Source organism: Lissotriton helveticus, chromosome 1_1 (genome assembly GCF_964261635.1).
Source record: "Lissotriton helveticus chromosome 1_1, aLisHel1.1, whole genome shotgun sequence".
In the NCBI taxonomy this organism is placed as follows: Eukaryota; Metazoa; Chordata; class Amphibia; order Caudata; family Salamandridae; genus Lissotriton; species Lissotriton helveticus.
The window spans coordinates 770802480-770823338 of NC_136057.1; the positions used below are offsets into that span (position 1 = coordinate 770802480).

At 42.9% G+C, this 20859-nt stretch overlaps 1 protein-coding gene across 1 annotated transcript in view; it reads right to left on the reverse strand.

Annotated features, from left to right (window-relative positions):
* The window catches only part of CFTR (CF transmembrane conductance regulator), a 1176514-nt gene that overhangs the window by 370737 nt on the left and 784918 nt on the right, over window positions 1–20859 (reverse strand). Inside the window, exon 11 of the mRNA XM_078674337.1 lies at window positions 14274–14465. Coding sequence (XP_078530463.1) covers window positions 14274–14465 — 192 coding nt within the window. The remainder of the gene's footprint in view (window positions 1–14273; window positions 14466–20859) is intronic.

The window sequence follows — 20859 nt, forward strand, 5'->3', positions numbered from 1 at the left end:
CTATTTAGAATATGTGCAGTGCATGATACAGAAAGAAATGTAATTTCATAGATCTATGTAGGTATCTCTCATTAGCTAATTAATAAATGGTAATTAGCAATACGAACCAACACCAAGGTACAATTTGAGAGCTAATCTTAATTAGGAATATAAATACAGATACATTACTTTACATTCTATTGCTTGGTTTGTGTTCACTTGTATGATAACATATGGCTAGGGTCTGCTACCTAGAGTGATGCCTTCACAATAAGGGTGCCCTGTTGTAAAGGGAGGAAAAGGAAGGATCGTTTCTGCTCACATTACCTTTTCCAATTAGCCACAAAATAAATTACTCTTAACTTGTGCTTATTGAACAATAAATCCTAATAACAAAATGCTAATAATAGTTTGTGTCAGTAAAGTACCAAATTTCACTACAAGACTAGTACACACCGGAGTTTCAGCAAAGGGGAGCACTGCAGTGTTTAAACACAGCCAGCAAAGAACACAAGTATAGGTCTATGAAAAGAACCAAAGAGTAATAACCAATACCAAAGTGGCCAATGTCAGTGGCTGAAGCTGTTGCAAACATTTCACCCACCAGCCTTTAATAGTTTAATGTGATACAAAAGTGATCCAACCTAGTTTCTAGTAACACACACTCATGTTATAAGGCCCCTAAAGTTATTCTTCCTTGTGTGTCCCCAAGAGCATCATAGATTCAAAAGGTAGTGGTATTGTGTAGTTATGAAAGGAGTATCACAAAGTTGTACTAACACACCAGAAAAGAATCAGAAGCTACCGCCATTGTAGAATATTGGCACGGCCGAGTAACCCTTAAGGAGTGCACCCAATTTACCACTAATGGAGATGTTTGTACATATATGGCATAGATCGTTTTAGTGTATAGGCCAAAAAAAGCCTTGAATGGGTTTGCTTTATTAGCATGTTTAAGTATGTGCAGTCTCTGCGGTCAGTGGCATAGAAAAAAACACAAATAAACGCGTCACATTTACAGGTCCGCCAAGAGCTGGAGCAACCATGGCTCCATGGGCCAGCAACACATGGTACTGGGGAACAGTGGCGTTATGGGAGACCGGCCAGGCTGAGCTTCCATTTCCCTTAACACTAAAATGATGGTGTTTAGTGAGAACTATCTGGCCTCTTAATTGATAACAGTAAATGTAAAGAGGGAGCAATCCATTTACTTAGGTTCAAAGAGTGAACATGGCATGCTTCATATATGAACATTAAATGGACTGCAGCAATATTCTGAACCCACCTACAACAGGACCCTGTACGGTACGTGTGAAATGATAATTGTGTAAATTATATTTTTATAACGACTTCACCCTCTCCCCAGATAATCTCCTTCCCAGCGGTCCCTACCAAGGGCATGCATGGATCAAAATTGGCTATTCGCCTCCCTCAATCCCGGGATAGTGCTGCATGCAAGGGGTTCAATGGGAATGTCATCAGACGCTTCGAGTGGTAACAGGGGAGAGAAGGGTGTAACGATCTATGTGGCAGGACAGGTCTGGGCACTGTCGGGGCAGCTAAGGTTAATATCAGCACCCACAGCATCAAGCTATTCCCTGGGTCAGCAGGCTAGACCTTATTCCAGTTCACAGATGGGAGGGTATCTCACCTCAGCAGTTACTACTGAACCAGGTCAACCAGCAGCATCAGTTTGCCCCACCAATGCTTCTCAGAGGACTACCTTTCCCACAAGAACATGGTTCATAGCCAGTAATTATCCTAGGGTATGTCTATTGGGGCCAACCAGAAGTGAGAGTGATGTTTTTGAGATATTAAACAAGGGAGTAGGCACTGAGAAGGGGATGCTGTGACAAAAATGGAGAGCATAGGCCCAAGGGGATACGGGTGGAGAGGCCAATCAAGAAGCAGGTGCAAAGGTTTACCATATTCCTAGCTGTCCAGAAACAAAAGTCCTCACCACTAGCACCCCAGCTGCTAGGCTTCCTGTCGATAATATACAATGCAGCTGTCGATTTCCCAGATACATGCGAGTTTCATTGTGACATAATTATTTTACATATTTAGGAAGACTGGCCTGACGCTGCACAGTGTGAGATGGACATACAACTCTGCCAATAAGAGTTTTCTGTAGCACCAAATGCTGGTAAGTCTGTTCAGCCCTTTCATGCTCATAGACCAGGAGGTGATAAGAGAAGTGCATGATGGTTGTACATTAGAAAAGACAGCCCAGAAAGGGTTGCTTGTAATTTCAAACACCTTTGCACATTTTGCTTCTTCCAGGGATAGCTTCATCTGAAGTGTCTCAAAAAGCATAGGCAGCCGCGAGAACAGTCGGTCAAATCCCATTGAAATCCTTTTGGGGAAAGTGATTTCTCCCATGCAACTGTATACCTTAGCCCATTTTTTAGGGAGATACAATCTTGTGTAAATTCTGCACACTCTGTATTATGGTTTTAGGGAAGGGTTTAATTTAATACTGCTCCCTAACATTGTCCCTTAAAATAGAAAGTCGGTGCTCATAGCACTGGCAATTGTAAACAAGTCCATTATAGCAACACCTTTGTAAATCGGGCCTATTGTCCCAGGCTTTGCTGACTAAGTTGTTTATAGGCAATCTTTAAATGTGGCTTCATGTGAAACAAACAGGAACCTTTCTACCACAAACATTTGTTGTTACTGAAAAGGAATGTGTAGTTTATAAACTCACACAGATTGGTAGTAGGACATACCCTGGTAGTGTGTAAAATATTATATGTATTAATAAAACAACGAACACGAGTTCACACTATGGCGTTTCCCTGACGCAAAAGCTTCGACTGGTGGTCCTCATGATGTTAGCCAACATCGACACCAGGATTTAAGCAGCAGAGCTTTTAGTGGAATGAAAAAAGTAGGTGGTGGTTTCTGAAATGGGTGTGACAGACATAATTAAGGGCGTGGCTTAAACACTTTCAGCTAAAAATCTGTGCTTAGCAGTGTGCCACCCAACTGGTATTTTGCTGCTTCTGTCATTGCTTCTGTCATTGCATATAAGACATATAAGTAACATTTTACCTACAACAAACAGGACTATTGCCTTTGTGAATGGTTGTTGTTTGCATAAGAGAAATAAACAACAACTATGGCTTTGTTCTATATACCCTTGAAAATGGTTTAGTTTTTGTGGGCAAAGTTGTGGTGTAAGGCTAGAGTTGCCGACCTTGGAGCTGGCATGAAAAGCATGCTCCAGTCTGGATAATCCCAGTGCCTACTAAAAATAATATTATTGTTGTCTTTGTGTAATTTAACTGGTGCCAATGTAAAATGCTCCAATATATTTGGGTAAAGTTTGCGCAGTATAGAATTAAAATAACAAGTTACATTTAAAACCGTGAACTGCTGCAGAGTTAAAGCAAAACGACTGAGGAAAGTGCGCATGACAAAGGAGGTCTGAAAATGGTTTAGTTCTTGTGGGCAAAGTTGTGGTGTAAGGCTAGAGTTGCCGACCTTGGAGCTGGCGTGAAAAGCACGCTCGAGTCTCGGTACTGCCTAACGATTCTGTGATTCTGGACAATCCCCGTGCTAACTAAAAATAACTTGATCGTTGTCTTTGTGTAATTTAACTGGTGCCACCCTCTTAACATTCTGCCACTAGATGGTATATTTTTCTAATAACAAAGGTTAATGCTGTGTCCTAAATTATTGGAGGTTTTGATTTGAGCGTTAGTGACACCTTTTTGGGGGGCAGTTTTACATAGCGCCAACCTTGCCCTCAGACATAAGAGCACTTCTAAATAGACACAGACTATGTGAATTTTTTTTTTTCTTCACAGGGAGCAATGTTAGGATTCACAGGATGCACAACCGAGGCCTGCATTCAAACCTGGCTTCCCATGTTGCATGTTCTGCAGCTAAAGCCACTAGGCCACATCATCTCCGTTATAGCTTGGCTGGTTTTGGGATCGAGGTTCCAAGAGGACCTTGGCCTAAGCTGGAGCCGAGCATCTGGCTTAGACCAAGGTCCTCTTGGCCTAAGAGCCGAGCATCTGTCTCACACCTGGTTTGCACTCTCATTTGCTCACCCACCTCTATGTGAAATTTGCCACCCAACTGACCGCAGTTTGCGATGAAACCTGAGTGGCAAGAGGTTGCATCGTCAAATGTCAATTTACAATTTGGTACGCCCTGTGATTGGGTTCAGTGGCGGAGGCTATTTATGGTTCGGTGGAGGACGACTCAACACTGAGAGGGATAGGTGCAGCAGGTCACACACCATACCGCAAAAAAATCAACTAACAGCCTGTTGGGCAGCTGCCCCTGTTGCGTGGTTGGACTCCAGGCTCTCTTGCCACACAGTATTTCCTAATGCACATCTTGTTGCTGTTAGCACGCCCGCCCTCATACGACACAAAGATAAACTAACTCTCAACCCAGGTACCCAGCAGACAGGAAGCCGCTCGGAGATGTGGGTGGCGATGAGAGCCCTTGCCTCTTGACCAGAGCCTCTAGTGCTTCTCTCGGGAAACGTTGGTCACTGTTGATGTAAATTCCGCAGTTTCAGCTTCTCGGGGAAGTCCTCGAGGTCACACTGGCTTGGAGAGCCGATCGTTCCTTGCTGCACCGATTTTCAAATTCTGCTCCAATACAAGTTTATTAACATGCTGCGAGGCAGGATTGGACTGCAGGGGCATCCAGCCTCATAAGTAAATATTGAGCAAGGTTTGAGGGCAGGGCTGCAGCTAATCTTAGTCTGAACCTTACTGTGTAAGCGGTATAAAAACACTGTGGCACATGCTGTGACCAGTAGGGGGTGACTCTCTGCTTTACAGCTGGGCCTGGTGCACTGACAGAGCAATTAGCAGCTCTCTGACAAGACAGGGCGCATTTCAATTTCAGAGGCTCACATTTAGAATCGGTAACACCTTGGTTGAAAACACAAACAGCCACCCATCAGCGCAAGACAGCACTCTAACTCACTGCTAAACGAAGGAAGGAGAAAATATAGATCAGCCATGTCTTTCCCTTACTGAAACAAGAGCGCTCAACAGCAGGGCGGGGGACCTGAGCGATTCCCTTGCGGGAGCGTGCGACCATATGGCGCCACCATATGGCACCGCGCGCTCCCGCAAGGAAATCGCCAGACGTGCACGCATTGCCATTGCAAGCAATGCAACGCGTGCACGTTTCTGCCCCCAAAGCTGTGCCGATGGCATTAGGTCTCTCTCCTATGCAGCTTCTACTATTGCACGCAGTTGATTTCTTCCTGCTAGATTTCACATTTGAACAGAATACAGGTTCACAGAAGGGATGGGACCTTTGATGAAAGTGTGACTACAAGGCCTCTCTCTCATGCCCCCTTTGGGAACATATGTCCCATTTCAATTGGGTAATTCCTAAAGCAGCGGCAAGTAATCCTTTTTAATAAATGTTCACATGCAAATTGCATGTTAATTGTAACTGGCACATGTCAGTCACATCTTTGGGGGAGTGACCTCTTCGCTACCCACCGCGACGAAAGCCCAGGACCTTTTGCAGGCCGTCAGAACAGGGCTGAAGCATGCTGGTGTTCTAGGGTCATAGGACCATCACATCCTCATACCCCTATATATATTTTATTTTTAACCTTCTCTCCCACTCTTCTAATAAACGATACTTTTAGATTGGAGGAGGAATTTTATATTTAAAGTTATGCCCTCATACACCCCATCTTCATAAGTGCTCCCTGGAATACGGTTGAGCCCACCCTGACCTCAAGGAGTCAGGGTGAACCCGATGATGAAGCATACCACTAGTAGAGTGGGTGAGGGTTATATAAAGAAAAGGGTCAATTCCCCTTCCTACCCACAATAGTGGATGTGCTGTCACTAGGCGTACCAGTGGTACCTCTCCTCAGTTTTTTCTAAGGAGCCAGTTTGACTCTGGACGGGTTAGTTGTTTGTTTGTGAGTATACTAAAGGGAGGACGTATCCCTCCATCCTCTCTGTAGAGGACCTCTCTACCCTCTAAGGAGTTTCTGGACCCCTAAACGTGTTAAATATACCTTTGGCTCCACTTGCATGTGCCAGTTTCAAAACCTTCATTCACTTCCTGGAGTGGGCAAACACAGATCTGGTAGTGACTGAGAATACTGTCCATAATGATTTCCTTGAAGGTCTTGTAGTTGCCCTTGATACACATAAAATGGAGGGACCCACTTCTATGTTGTCCTTCTTTGGAATTTAGATTGATTCAGTGGGTGGAGTCAACAGCCTGCACAAGACAAAGTCAACAAGTTCAATGCATCCTTGTCAGCCTGTCTGACTTTCCCTAAAGTTATGCTCCACGGGCTGGAAGTACTGGTAGGACAACTCAAATGTACCCTCATATTCACTTAAATGAGTAGGGTATTCTCTGAGAACATTTCTAGGTCAACATCGTGTCTTAAGGCAAAGCATTATCATATACAAAAGAGGACCGACGTAGTTAGGCTCAGTTTTGCAAAGAATTAAACTGCATCATCATTTGGCAATAACACTTTGTTCAGTTTGAGTTGTACCTTTTTACAGGCAGGGCACTGAGTGTGAGTTTTGGAGCCATCCATTCTTGGGTGACACTGTATGCAGCACTGGCCAGAGGAATTGATGATTAGAAGTTTAAAATATCACATTCATTATCTTTTCCCTGCAGTCTTTGTGCACACATTTGCTGTTCTCAGGTGACAGATGAACCACTGTCTAGTTCGATAGCATGTCAGCTTTACCATCATTATTCCCCAGATTGCCCCATGCACCTTTGTATTATGCTTGTTAAAGGTCATGACTTGCCAGGCCCAAAAGGTTCACTTTACAGCTAAACATGCCCCCAGGGTGTCTAATACAGTGACTGACGCTTTATCTTATTTCAATTTGACCGAATTCAGAGCCTAGCACCCAGAGGCAGCTATAGAGATGATTTAATTCCCCAATAACTTGTGAAATCTTGGTGCATCATTCCACCATACCTTTTGGCTACAGCACAAATCCACCCCAGGATTAATGGCCACATGCATCATTGTTGCCGTTTGCGATTTCTTAATTGCGAAAATTAAGAAATCGCAAAAGGCTATGCATCAAGAAATCACAATTTTTTTTGCGATTTCAAAAAATTCCTTAATTGCGATTCACAATTTGCGAATCGCAATTAAGGAATCCCTTCCCATTGATTCCTATGGGCCTAGAGGCCCATAGGAATGAATGGGAAGTCATTCTCAATTTGCGATTAGCAATTTGCGAATCGCAAATTGAGAATGCAATTTCAAGGGTGCAGGGGGGGTCCAAAGGACCCCCCCTGCACCCCTGAAATATAACTTTAAGTGCATTTTTCACACACATGCCCCAAGGGCATGTGTGTGTTTAAAATGAAACTTTCAAAAATGCACTTTTGTGCATTTTTGAAAGTATTCGCAAATTATCATGAAGGTCAACTTCATGGTAATTTACCTCTCCCTATTTGCGATTTCGCAAATTTAAAATGTTCATGCATTGCATTTAAGAAATCTCAAATTACAATTTCTTAAATGCAATCGCAATTTTAGAAATCGCAACATGATTGCGATTTCTAAAATTGCGAAAAGCATGATGCATCCCAATTTTGTCAAATGCATTCGCAAACGGCCGAAAATTGCGATTCGCACCTTTTGCGAATGCAATTGACAATGATGCATGTGCCCCCTAATTGTGCTTAGGAGGTGGCCTCAAAATATATGAGGTGAAGTTGCACAAGGGTGAACAGGGATTTCATGCTCAGGATGGTGGGGGGCAGTGGGCTTCATTGAAAGGCAAAGGCCTGGGGTAACACTGTCACCTTGGTGCATGGACAGCTACCTCCAATTGCTTTCTTTGTTTAGTAATTTTATTGTGATATGTTATTAGCTTTAAAATAGTTGGCACTGCTTGAACTTAGCATATACTGTTCTATGGATTCCTTGCTGCGTCAGCCCTAGCTACCAGGAATTAAGCAGAGAATGTCTCAGCAATGTGTTTTGACCTAACCAGAGTGGCTTTCTTAACCTCTACCGCGCTAGCGGGTTTTCCCGCTGTGCGCTGAAATTTAAAAATCGCGCGTATCGTGACAAAGCAGGCTCGTCATGCACGTAGCGCAGGTAACGCCCATGACGAGCTGGCTTTGTCATCAGCGCTGAAGGGGTTAAGTTGGTAGGGGTACTATGTTCAAATTAATAACCACGTTTTTGACAGTGCATTTCTACATATTCTGCAATCTGAGGGTTCGCCAGTACGTGTGTTTCATTTCTGTTGAATTTTTTGTTTTCCCTCTAATTTCCTGGTGCTATACTTAGCATTACTTAGGCAGCAAGGGGACACATACAATTGCTTTGATGTTTTACACCTCACAGAATAGTTAATGTCATTTGTTACCTTAACTAAAACAGCACCTAAGAGCCATTAGCAGTCAATCGAACTCAAGTATGCGGTATGCTGTGAGACAACACTACATGGAGGAAAGCAGTGTCATTGAAGAAAGGCGATTCATTATCCCCCAAGAATGCCATCCTTTTTACGTGTCTTATTAGCGTTTATATATTTGTATTGGAAAGCAGAAGAAAGTAGATTTGGTTCTAATAAAATACAAGTCAATAGCTTAAAACATGATAGGCCTCAATAGTCATGTGTTACACCTTGCACCAATTATTCAAACAGATTACTGTTTAGAGAAATACTGTTGTCAGCAGACACTACCAGAAACAGCTTACTTGTGCAATGTAATATCAGTGTTTATCTATCAACGAGCCGCCCAACCCTAAATACCAAAAACATCTGACTAACTCACATCGAATGAGCTACAAGGTAACAGCACTAGTCTGTTAAATGAACCACAGGGTATCTTTCGATTTAGATCTGCGGCTCTCTACATTTTTGACAAAGTTGTCTTGATCAGTTCCGCTAATGAGAAAATAGTATAATAACAATTCAAAAGTTATCTGAGTTATAGAGGTAAACAGTTTAGAATCAATACTGAGCATTAAACTGTGTGTTAATGATTACGTTTTAAAACTAAGTGACATTTTACAAATGGCTTCTTAATATAATTAGAAAAGCTCTCTGATAACAGATAGGTTAATAAGTTAACATAAATGAACATGAACAATACGTCTTTATAGTATGGGACTAAGCAGAATTATCAGAGTGTTCTTGACATACTTAACATCACACATAGGTTTCATGTTAGGCCAGAGAATGGACTTAGTAAAACAGACTTCAGCACTGTACCATCTTTTTGGGGGGGAGTTTTATATAGGGCGAACTCGACCCGAAGGTATCAGAGCACTTTACATGAGCACCAGTTGCGTTACAGGCGGAAACATTCATTTTTGTTTAGGCACAGGGATATTAAGTGATTTGCCCAGAGTCACCGAATGGTGAGCTGATACCGAGACTCGAACCAAGCTCCCCAGCTTCAAGGTCGACGGATTTAGCTGTTAGGCCACATCATCTTCCTGTCTCCATCCTAAGCTATCAATGTCAGTTTGCGCTTTGAAGAGGTGAGAGAAGGATGCCAGAAGCTTTTGGTTTTGCAGTAAGGAAGTAACTCAATGCCTGCCTGGGGGAGTCTACTTTGAACTGGTGGTGAGACCCTTTTCAAGCCCAGCTCCCATATCCTGTTCATGAAACTCTTGACCTGCCTGGAGGGTCTTCTTCAAACTGAGGGAGAGACCCATTGCAAGTCTACCTTCCATAACCTGCTTGTGAAATCTCATTGAAGCCAATCCTTCTCTGCAGAATTCACCTTAGGGATCCGTGCTCATCTAATTTCTTTTACCTTGCTGCATAGTTACCACTTAGTTAGAGAGTGGCAAACAGAGAAATACATTTTAAAGAGTGGAGAATGACTGAGAGCCATGTCCTGTTTGGTGGCGTTGAGAACTTTAGTGCTGTTTGCTGAGATTAAGGCTAGAACTAGTTGGAATCCTGAGCTGCATTTGTAGCATCATCCACTTAACTTAAAATTTAGGGTGGAGACTAGGGGGCAGATTTACTAATTCTTCACACAATTTAGGGCAGCAAGACAACTTGCTGCGCTGTGTTGCATGAAAGTCAGATATCAGAAATGCGCTATATTAACAAAGATATGGCACATTTCTGTTGCCTCCTTGCGCTGGGGAACTGTGTGCTGCCTAGCCCCAAGGCAGGCACCCTTGCACCATGGTGTAAGGGTGCGTGTGTTACGAGTGGGATAGTTTTTGTGCATGAAGAGACACCTTCCTGGACAAAAACAATCATTAAAGGCGTTTTCCTTTTTCTTTGCGTGATGTGGAATAAATCACAAATAGAGTGAGGAAATAACAAGGAAAAATAAAGATATTTCCCCTCATCATTCCTGGATCTGCGAGGCATACCATTTTGATGCATTCCCATTTATAAAACTCTTTGTAACTCTTGGAATGCACCAAAAAGTCTATGAATGGATGCATGGGAATGCCCGCACTCCACCCATGGAATGCCTCCCTGCCGCAAGATAACACAAGGCATCAAAATGCGCTGCCTTGTGTTATCTTGGGATTCTTAACCATGCATAGCCCTGCAAGGTGGCTTTGCATGGCTTAGTAAATCCCAGTTAAGGGCTTGCGTTGCCTTGTGTCACATTGCATGAATGCAAGAGCAGCATAAGCCCTTAGTAAATCTCGTGCCACATTTACAGAGCTGCCATTGTTGCTGGCTTTGTGCCAAATTGCAATCGCTTGGAAATCCTAATACCCAACACAGTTGAGAGATTGGCTTCCTGAAATGCTAAAATTGGCAAATGCCAAAAGTGAAACTTTGATCATCATGCAAAAAGTGCTGAGCGAGCAGCTTGATGGGAATGTGTGGGATGTAATGTTGCTAGCACTAAAAAGCAAAAACAACGAGATGCCACAGTAGTTGAGCATAGCAAAAGTTAACTGAAGGTATTTTCACGTTGATGTGTCTTGCAGTATGTAGTGTATGCCTTAAACGTTTTGACATGACAACTCTATCCATCTTATTTATAATTATATTACATACTAGCAGCCCGTCCCGACGTTGTCCGGGTATGAAGAGTTGAGTGGGTGACATCTCGCGCTAGAGACGCTGCGCGTGTGGGAAAGTGCAGTCAGTTTCAAGGTTAGTGTGACAGCAGGGCCGCTTAGTCGCATCACCCGCCGCTTGAGGCCAGCTCCAGCCCTGGTTGATGTTGTGCGCCGTGTGTAAATTCGTTTATGCAGAGAGTTGAGTGAAAGCACGCAGGAGACGCTGCAGTTATTGTCCCCGCAGGCACGCTCAGTGGCGTGTGCCCCCGCTTGAGGCCCGGCTCCAGCGGCGACCGTATTACAATGCGAATTTAGGTGACCCTTGAAAGTTATTTACTGGTATTATTTTTTTTTTAGGACCCACATGGCGTGAAGGCAGGAACGTAACGGCAATTTAGTAAAGCACCAACGCAATTCGGCCCCAGTCTGTTTGACACGCACCGAGAACAAGACACACACTGCATTCGGCCCAAGTATGTGTGACACGCCCCCAGCACAACGTGCAGGCCCACAAGTGAGTAGAGCAAACGGTTACTTACCAGGCCTCCAGCTGAACGCATACGCCCATTGAACGCACACGCCCAGGTGCGCGATTGGCATCATAATTTAGGAATGTTGCGCGATTGGTGAGTCGGCCGATTGTCGCGCCCATTGGCCACGGCCCCTGCTCCCGTGCAATTTCACAATTGCCACGGCCATTGCCGTTTGTCTTGCCTCTTGCTCCTGCGCAATTGCGCAAATGCCACGGCCATTGTCATTTGTCACGCCCCCAGCATTTGTCACGCCCCCAGCACAACGCACACGTTTAAGGAACGCTTTTTTTTGTTGTCATGCCGCGACGCGCCCACGCACACGCCCACAAGGGACTACTTTGCTGGCAAGGTTCTTTTACCTTTCAAATGTATATGGTGGTCATCTGTATAGCCTACGTCCTTCTGCTGCAACTGCCCTTTCCAATGCTGTATTGGGTGTTGTGATTGGTGCTGTGGTTATTGAGATTACCCGCCTCAAACGCTAGGGCTCTCTCTTTATAATATTAGTATAGATTGAATAAGCTATCAGTACACTTGCGAGTAGTCTATTGTCATACTACATTAGAACCGGGCATGACTGCCTGTTGTTGATTCTTTGTCAACTATGATGGGGCAATTGTAAAAGTGAGGTATTACACGGGTTAACAACTGTTAAAAAATGTTTATTTTTTCATATTGTTATACATAGTTATGATTATATCACTGATAAACTAATGAACCAAGACGATTGAATGTAACAATATAACTGTTAAATGTAGTACCAATGAAGATGCATGTGCTACCATTCTTGCAATCATCCATTTTGTGCATCATGTGGTCTTGTTGTGTACTCCAAGCTGTTCTCAACTCATTGTAAGCTTTCTTAACATTGTGCACCAACTCTACAGGTTTGTTCTTGCGTGTGCTGAAATCTTTGTTCTGCCACCATCAACATCTCCTTATTAACTTAATATTTATTATTTAAAGATAGGAAGTTAAATTAACAATATTGTTTTTGTGATTTATTTATAAAAACCTTAAGTAAAATGCTTACATTTATTTAATATGTAGTAAAAATGTTATGTATTGAATTAATTTTAATTAATTTAATTATTTTTTTAAAGGAGTAAAACTATTTATTTTTACATTGTAAAAAGAAATTAGAATAATTAAAAATAAAATAATTATTATTATAAGTTGTATATATTTTTGACCATTTAATTACATTTATATAAAATGTTAAAAAGTTGATACTATAATTAAAAAAAAATCCAAATTCCAATTGCGTGTTAGTTTAAGTCCCTGCCTCCATTATAATTAGGGCTCCTGGTGTTATGGTATTTATTTTTTTGACATTCGTGTCTGTATTTATCAATATTTCTTTTTTGCTATTGTTATCTGTATTTATCCAAATTTATTTTGAGTTTTGTGAATAAATGAAGTTGAAACTAGTAAATTTCCACATTTATGTACCCAATAAATGTGCTTTGATGCTTGAACACTTGATAGGTTTCACTGATATGACCACATACAGATGATAAATCAATGCACTTCTATGAAAACAAGAACATTTTAGTATCAAGGTTGTGCATATCTACTGCTGTTTAATCCTCTTTACTAAAATTCCTTTCTTTTTTTAAGTTCTTACCTGCTAATACACAAAGATATTGGCCAAGCAGTCATGAATGACATTATTTAGAATCACTCAAAAAAATTATCGAATTTCTCTTTTTATTTACATTTAAAAATAAATATAGACAGGAAAATAAATGGTTTACTGTCTGTATTTATCTGTAAAAATGAGTAAAAACGGAAAACAGGGAGCTTTAAATATATTGTATGGGTGGTGTTTCAGTATCAGTGGTTGGCCATGTGTGGTGCCAGACTTACTCTATTGTTGAGCTGGTGTACATTTTCTAATGTTTTGGGTCCTTTTTAGCTGTGTAGTTTGTGAATAGGAATGGGCTTACTATATTGTGGGAGGGTGCATGTCTCTCAGTAAATCCATCAGTTTGCCCCTTCTTCCTCCCCTCAAATCCCCTAACATCTAGTAATAAGCATTCCCCATTTTCCAGCCACACTCCCCTGTCCCTCCCACATTTACTACAAAAACATAGGCTTACATCTGCAGAGATCTCCGCACTTGGGGTGAAGGCCTCTGTTTAGAAAAGGCAGTTAAGGCAGAGGCATAGGCCTCCACACGCAGGTTAGTGAAACTCAGTTTGTATTGTGTGAGTAGTACGATTGCAGTACTTTTAAACGCACAACAAAATGCACAGTGTCAACCATTTTAAGTGTGTAATTAATTTATAGAATTTTATATAAATACATTAATTTCACTTTCACAATTGCTACCAGGGTTTACTCAATTCAAGAGTCCTTCATACTTTATTTATTTTTCTTGGGGTGGGAGGGCTGCTGTCCTAATGTCATGCCTTGCTGTTTGCACATAATACCTTCTTTGAAAGACACCCAAATTCGACTCTAGCTCAGTTTGTTCCAGATAGGTATGACCTACTTTATGTTATGAAATGTGTTTTCTAGTTTGTAGCCCAAAACCAAAAAATATAACAATTTGTATATATCAGGTTTAACATAGCACCACTGGTAGTCTATTTTACACATAGTTAAGTGTAACTGAGATAACAAACTTAAGTTGCTTCTAGTATGCACTGTGAGATTGTTTAACATACTGCACTTACTTGCAAATCAGACATTTATGTGAAAGAGACATTTGGGAACCGAGAAAGGTGGTGCATGTTCAATGCAAGACTTACCTCTTCCAGTTGGCAGGCTTTGATGACACTCTTGTATCGGTATTCATCGTAGGAAACACCAAAGATGACGTTCTCCTTGATAGTTCCAGGCATAATCCAGGAGACTTGAGGGGAAAATGAGATCCTGCCGCTGTGCTTGATTTTGCCTGCAGAGGGTTCCAGTTCTCCCATTATCATCATAAGTAGGGAAGTCTGTAAATAGCAAGCGTTCATCGTCGGTTACATAACTCTGAACATGGTGGAACAACAGTAACACAGATGCTTGCATAATTATGACCCATATATGGCCATGGACTGCCGGAGGACCCCCACCCTTCCGTTAACCAGCATCACATTATTAACAGGACATGAGAGGGCTTTCTTTGGAAGGCGGGGGATCTTTCGACCCCCCCGGCCGTATTTATTAAAATATACAAAATAAATCAAAATTGAAATAAACAGTATTACAATTACGCAGAAAATGTTACCATTGATATATACAGGTATTCAGATGGCTAACCTTAACATATTTCTAATACAAGGTATTTCCTATCCGAAACTAACATATCAATTCACATTATTAATTTGTTACTTTTCTGCGTACCTATTTGGGCCTACGGCAAGGTCAATAACTGTTGTCAGATCCTTATCACTAAACCACGCCCTCCTGAAGGAGTGCGCATGCGCAGGAGGGCCCGTTTACCGTGGGGGCATGTCCCCTTGCCGGTTACCCCCGTACGCCCAATTTAACCATGCCCTCCCGTAGAGGTGCGCGTGCGCAGGAGGGCCCGTTTACCGTGGGGGCACATCCCCTCCCCGGTTGCCTCCGTACGCCCAATTTAACCACGCCCTACCGTAGAGGTGCACGTGCGCAGAGGGCCCGCTTACCGTGCGGGTACTTTGATCCCCCGGTTTCCCCGTACGCTCCATTAACTCCACTAAAGGGGGCCCTTGCATCTCTGCGCCATTTACTGGCGTCATTGTGCACATGCGGGTGGCCAAAGAGCCTGGAGAAAGCGTGACTGTCTCCCCAGCACCCATGTACCCAACAGGCTGTACCTGCCCCTGGAGTTCTATGAGAGACCACTTGTCTCTCCCTTTGGGCGACCCCATTCGAGAATGGCGCCGCCACCCTAAGGACCTTCAATTAACTGCTCACCAAGCATGACCTTACCGCCTGACCAAGGTATAATAATAAATACGACGATAGATGACCTGAAAACGGTAGAAAGTTCTAAGGAACAAAACGTATTTAAACAAACACTTTAGCATGCATAAACACTTGTAACCAAATTATGCAAACCTTCATAACACACAATAACAAACCTCTACTTATAGGGGATGGTGGGTGGGAAAATTAATTACAGCCTCCTAGAGGCTGGACGAGGCAGGCTGTGGCACGCAGGAGCCCAAAGAGGCCGACTCCCGCGCTGCCCGGCCTTTTAACACCTCGCCGGCCAGGCCAGATCTAACCGGCCTGGCCTTTGTTCCCGTTGTGACCCGGAAGTGACCCAATCACTTCCGGGTCACCAGCGAACCCGGGGGTGAGTGGGGGCCGGTGCGCCCTGCCATAAGTGCGGCGGGGCCGATGTCGGCCCCGCCTTTCCATCCGAGGCATTTGGAGACTACGTTGACTGTAAGAAGTAGTCCACTGTAAGAGAGTTGGGATACTGTTGCACTTTACAGGTGAAGGACGACAAATAGATTGGGCCATTGGGTGGCAAAAGAACAGTGGCAGCTGGGAGGCGTGAAGGCGCATGACTCAGCATAAATAATGGAGTACGTCTAGTGCAGCACTTCTGTTTGCTGTCCACGAGCAGGAAAAGGTAGGACTTCCATCCTGATCGTGAAACGCAACTCCAGTCAATCCCTGAGCAGCTCTCATGCTGTGTAAGCACCTCCAGGATTGGTGGGAGTTGGCTCACCCAGCACAGAACTGTTTAAACTACGAATGTGTGGCTGGCCATCTCGAGAATGCCGGCCAAAAAGGCATGCACACTTTAAACAGTGCCTTACAAGCCCACCCTCCTCCCTGCTGAGTGGCATGCTGCAGTCACTCAGAAGCAGCCCCGCCCCTGTCCTGATGCCCTGTTCAGGATGGGGAAGAAAAATAAAATGATAATAACATACCATTTTTTTTTCAGCGGTTACGGGGATTTTCATTGGGGCATTGCTCCTCCGCTCCAATGGAGGATCCACCCCTGGGTTGAAGTCTGTTGTCCCGTACAAGCCTCCATCCCAGCATTTGGGATTTTTCTCAAAGCGCCACTATCCGATTCTTGCCTCATTAATAACACAGGCCCTTCGACATCTCATTGAACCATGGCCTCCTATACACGGTGCAGTCCAGACTCTGGTATTATGAAGCTAGGTCAATAAAGCTACACAATCTTTTTTTTTTTTTCCCAGAGTAAGAAGTAATTTTTTTTTTTTTTTTATTGACAAATTGATAGGGTAAACATATAGTGCATATACAATAAAGAAACCTGAAGTTTACAAAGTAAATATAAGTCATTTCAATATAATAATTCATATTCCATTTGGTACGTAGACAAAACACAAAGAAAAACATAGTTCAATTTATACATGGAAAAAAAAAAAAAATTTACAAATAAAATCAAGTGGCAGGAGTGTTGCGAGTGTTGTAATATGCTTGAAAACCCATTTCAAAGGGAGAATAATTAAGTAAGATGGTTAAATAAAGTTGCCCCAAATATTTGCAAATTTTCGTAGTGACCGGGCACCTCTGAGTTTTGCCAGAGCAAGCTCCATAGAGTAAATTTCATTTACTAATAACCACCAGTCTTCAATGTTAGGGGTTTTAGGAGAAATCCAGGCTCTGGCTAGTGTTAATTTTGCACATGATAAAAGAATCGTTACAAGTGCTGGTCGTGGCATAGAGACAGGATGTGGAGAAGTGTGGCTCAATGGTGGAGAAGTGTGGCTCAATGGTTAGAGCGGCAGACCCTGATGCAGAGGTCTAGCCCGGGACCAGGGTTAAATTCCCCGCCTCGGCGGGTTTTGGGCTCAAAATTCCACGGACCTGATAATTCTCGCCTCGGTGCCTATTCCAATCATGGAGTTCCACTTTCAACTCTGGGCAATAGCTTGCTTAATCTCCACAACGGCCCCCACAACGCTAAGGATGCCTGGCCTCCACCTTGGGGGTGCCCAGGAGTGGACACCTCACAGGGAAAGCCAGGATGGGTTCCACAGCGGTATTCGTGCAAGCGCCTTGAGACCCTTGCGGGTGAGTAGTGCGCTATACAAGTATCAATTTACATTTACATTTACATATCCAATAGTACTGTTAAAGCAGTAAAAGGTGGTGTATAAATCTCTTTAATTACAAAAACTTTATATAATTCTGCCCAAAATTCTTTTAGGGCTGGACAAGAAAACAGCATATGTTCCAGATCTGCTGCTACAACTTGGTATTTGGGGCACTTGGTGCGATCACCATAAGTGATATTAAAGGACCACTTGGAGATTTTTTCCGGTGTGTAATACAACATACATGTGGTTCTAAATTGTTGCAGCCTTAAACTTGATGATCGAACGTTATTGTTAATATTAGAGAAAGAACTAGATATCTGCTTAGGTGTTATATTTAAACCCGTTTTAGTGCTCCATTTCTCTGCTAATTTTAAACAATCACCTGTTTTAAAAGCACTAAGACATCTATAAGCTTCACTTATAGTCGACTTATTTTTGGATGTGTATAAACAATGCCAAATATCGCAATCTAACATTTCATAAATTTTATTTTTCCGTATCAAAAAGTCATGTATCTGTAAATATTTAAATCTCATTGTTTCCGGCAAGTCGTACAATATTTTCAGTGTTTGGAAATCTAAGAACCCAAGTGCACCATACAAGTCGCCCAGAACATTGATACCATGAGCAGCCCATCTAAGGGCCATACCGTTCTTAAAAATCCCTGGTAAACCCGGATTAACCCAAAGCTGTAATTTCAGGTGGTAAAAAGTAGTGTTACAAAATATTAATATGTTGGACCAGATCTTAATTACATCCTTTGCAGTCTTGAATTTCACTCTCTTGAAATAGTTGGGGTCATTGACTCGAAACAAAAACATAATTGAATCAGATTTTAACATAAATGAGTGAAAAAAGAATGACTTTTCACTATTAAGTAAGGACTGGAGGCGCTTAACAAATGAGGCCCAAAAATATAATTTAACATCAGGGAAGTTAAGACCACCCTTATCCAAGCTGTTTTTTAACAATGCCAACGATCTTCGCGCTTTTCGAAATCCCCATATGAAACTGCTGAAAATGTCATCTAATTGCTTAAAAAAAGAATTGTTCAGGGCTAATGGGATTGAACAGAATAAATAAAGAAATTTAGGTAAAACCTTCATTTTGATTAAGTTGATTCTGCCAATTAAATTCAAAGGGAGTCTGTGCGATTTTTTAAGTAACAGATTAGTGGTTTTAATTAACTCGTTATAGTTAATATGATTTGTTTCTTTTATTTTGGAAATAATCTTTACGCCAAGGTAAGTGGCGACTTTACAAATCTCTGGAAGCTACACAATCAACTACCCACCAAACCTTTCTAAAAATGCAGCCAAATCCCTTAAGCACAGATTTCTTAAATCGAACCCAGAAACCCTAATCTCTGACCCTTATTACTGCCGTAAAAAAGTAACTGTCACAAATGATCTGATATTTTACTCTAAAAGAAAGGCACAATGGAGAAATGCCTTCTACTCACTACTCAATATCTCCTCCTCTAAGAAAATTCCTCATGGCTTAAAACTCGATGTAGTCACCTCATCCACATTCTAAGCGACGGCTACCATATCCATTTATAATAATGGGATTATCCTTATACGGGCTGCTAATTGTAACATAGAAATCTTTGATGATTATTTTGCCGTCATTAAGAATTCTCTTAACACCAGTGCACTCTCAAAACTCCAGAAAAATCGAATCCCTTACCCATTTTGCAGGACCACCATGAAGCCTGCATTCTCAATCCAAAGCACCATAATACTGCACCTGAGACCCTGAACAACAATCTCTTGCCCAACGAAAACAAACATTTCTCCCACTAACAATGTACCTCCCATACCACCTTGGGCCTCTAGCTCTTCGCACACACCTCCAGCCCCTAAAGCAATCCTTCTACATCACCTAATGACTTCTCCCGCTACCTTGAACAGCTCACATCCCCCGCACCGAACCCCTCTGCCCCAAGCCTCCTAACCACTCCAAAACATGTATCACCCTCCTCTCCCACATGCTACCTTGTACAACTCTCACCACCGAACCAAACCCCTCTGCCGCCCAAGCGTCATAACCACTCCAAAACCTCTACCCCCCGACTCTCCCACCTGGCCAACACCATCAGACCTCCCCTTCTGGGGTCGTCTCCTCTCGTTTTTTCCCCTACTACCACCACACCCGGGACTGACCCCTCTCCCGCCCCCGCCACACTCACTGATACTAAGCCTTATGCGGCCTCCAGACTAAAGGAAATTACCTGGGAGCTACAAAAACTCAAAAATGACATACAAACGCTCATAATCATCATCTCAGAGCTGGCCTCAAATTTATCGCCCAACAAGGTCCCGCATTCGAACCTGCAAATGCCCAACCACTACCCTAAGACACCCACTCCTCCTGCTGAGATGAGGAGTGACCCTAAGCATACATCCCCCCTCCGGTCCTGGAACACTAACTCCTACCCAAACGCCATGTCCAGACCCACTAGAGCCCGGACATCCTCTCCCTTCTTCTAACTTACAACACCACTCAACCTGATATCCCAGTCACATCCAGACCTATCCAAGCTATGCCGCTAGCCCCTTCTAAAGATCCTAGTAATCTGAATGGCACTCCGGAGACCATTCAAACCATTACACTAATCCTGCATAGAACCCCCACATTTATCTCCAATGCACTAAATACTGCGAACCTCATGCAAGCACACATTGCACAGTCTACCACCACTGACTCCAAAACTCATCTGAAATGCACCTTTCTCAACAGCAGACCCGCAATGAAACATGCCGCAGATATCGCTGACCTCATCCTTGATCAAGAACTTGACCTCCTGATTCTCACTGAAACTTGGCTCAATGTATCCTCGGGTCCTAACCTTGACATCCTTGTTCCTCCTACTCACAACATTATCAGACTTGACAGAACTAAGAGTACGGGGGAGTCGTCGCCTGTATTTACCATAACAGTCTCTCAGCCAAGGAGCGCTCCTCTCTCATCTTGTGAATACCTCAGCATTACCACCCTCAACATACAAAGCCCCCTTTGTAATCTACACATATTCTACCATCCACCAGGAGACAACCTCCTTCTGATTGAACAAACCAAGGAAACCATCTCATCCAATCTAGGTCTACATTACCCCCAGATCTTCCTGGGAGACTTCAATCTACATTGGAATGACCCGAATTGCCTAGCTGTGAACAGTCCTAAAAAAATCCTACTTGACCGCAAGTTAACTCAATTCTGCGACTGCCCAACACACAACTTGGGCGTGACCCTCAAGCTAATCATCTCCAACCCCGAGACCATTCAGATTGAATCGATAGCCCCCTTTGACTGGTCAGATCACCACTTA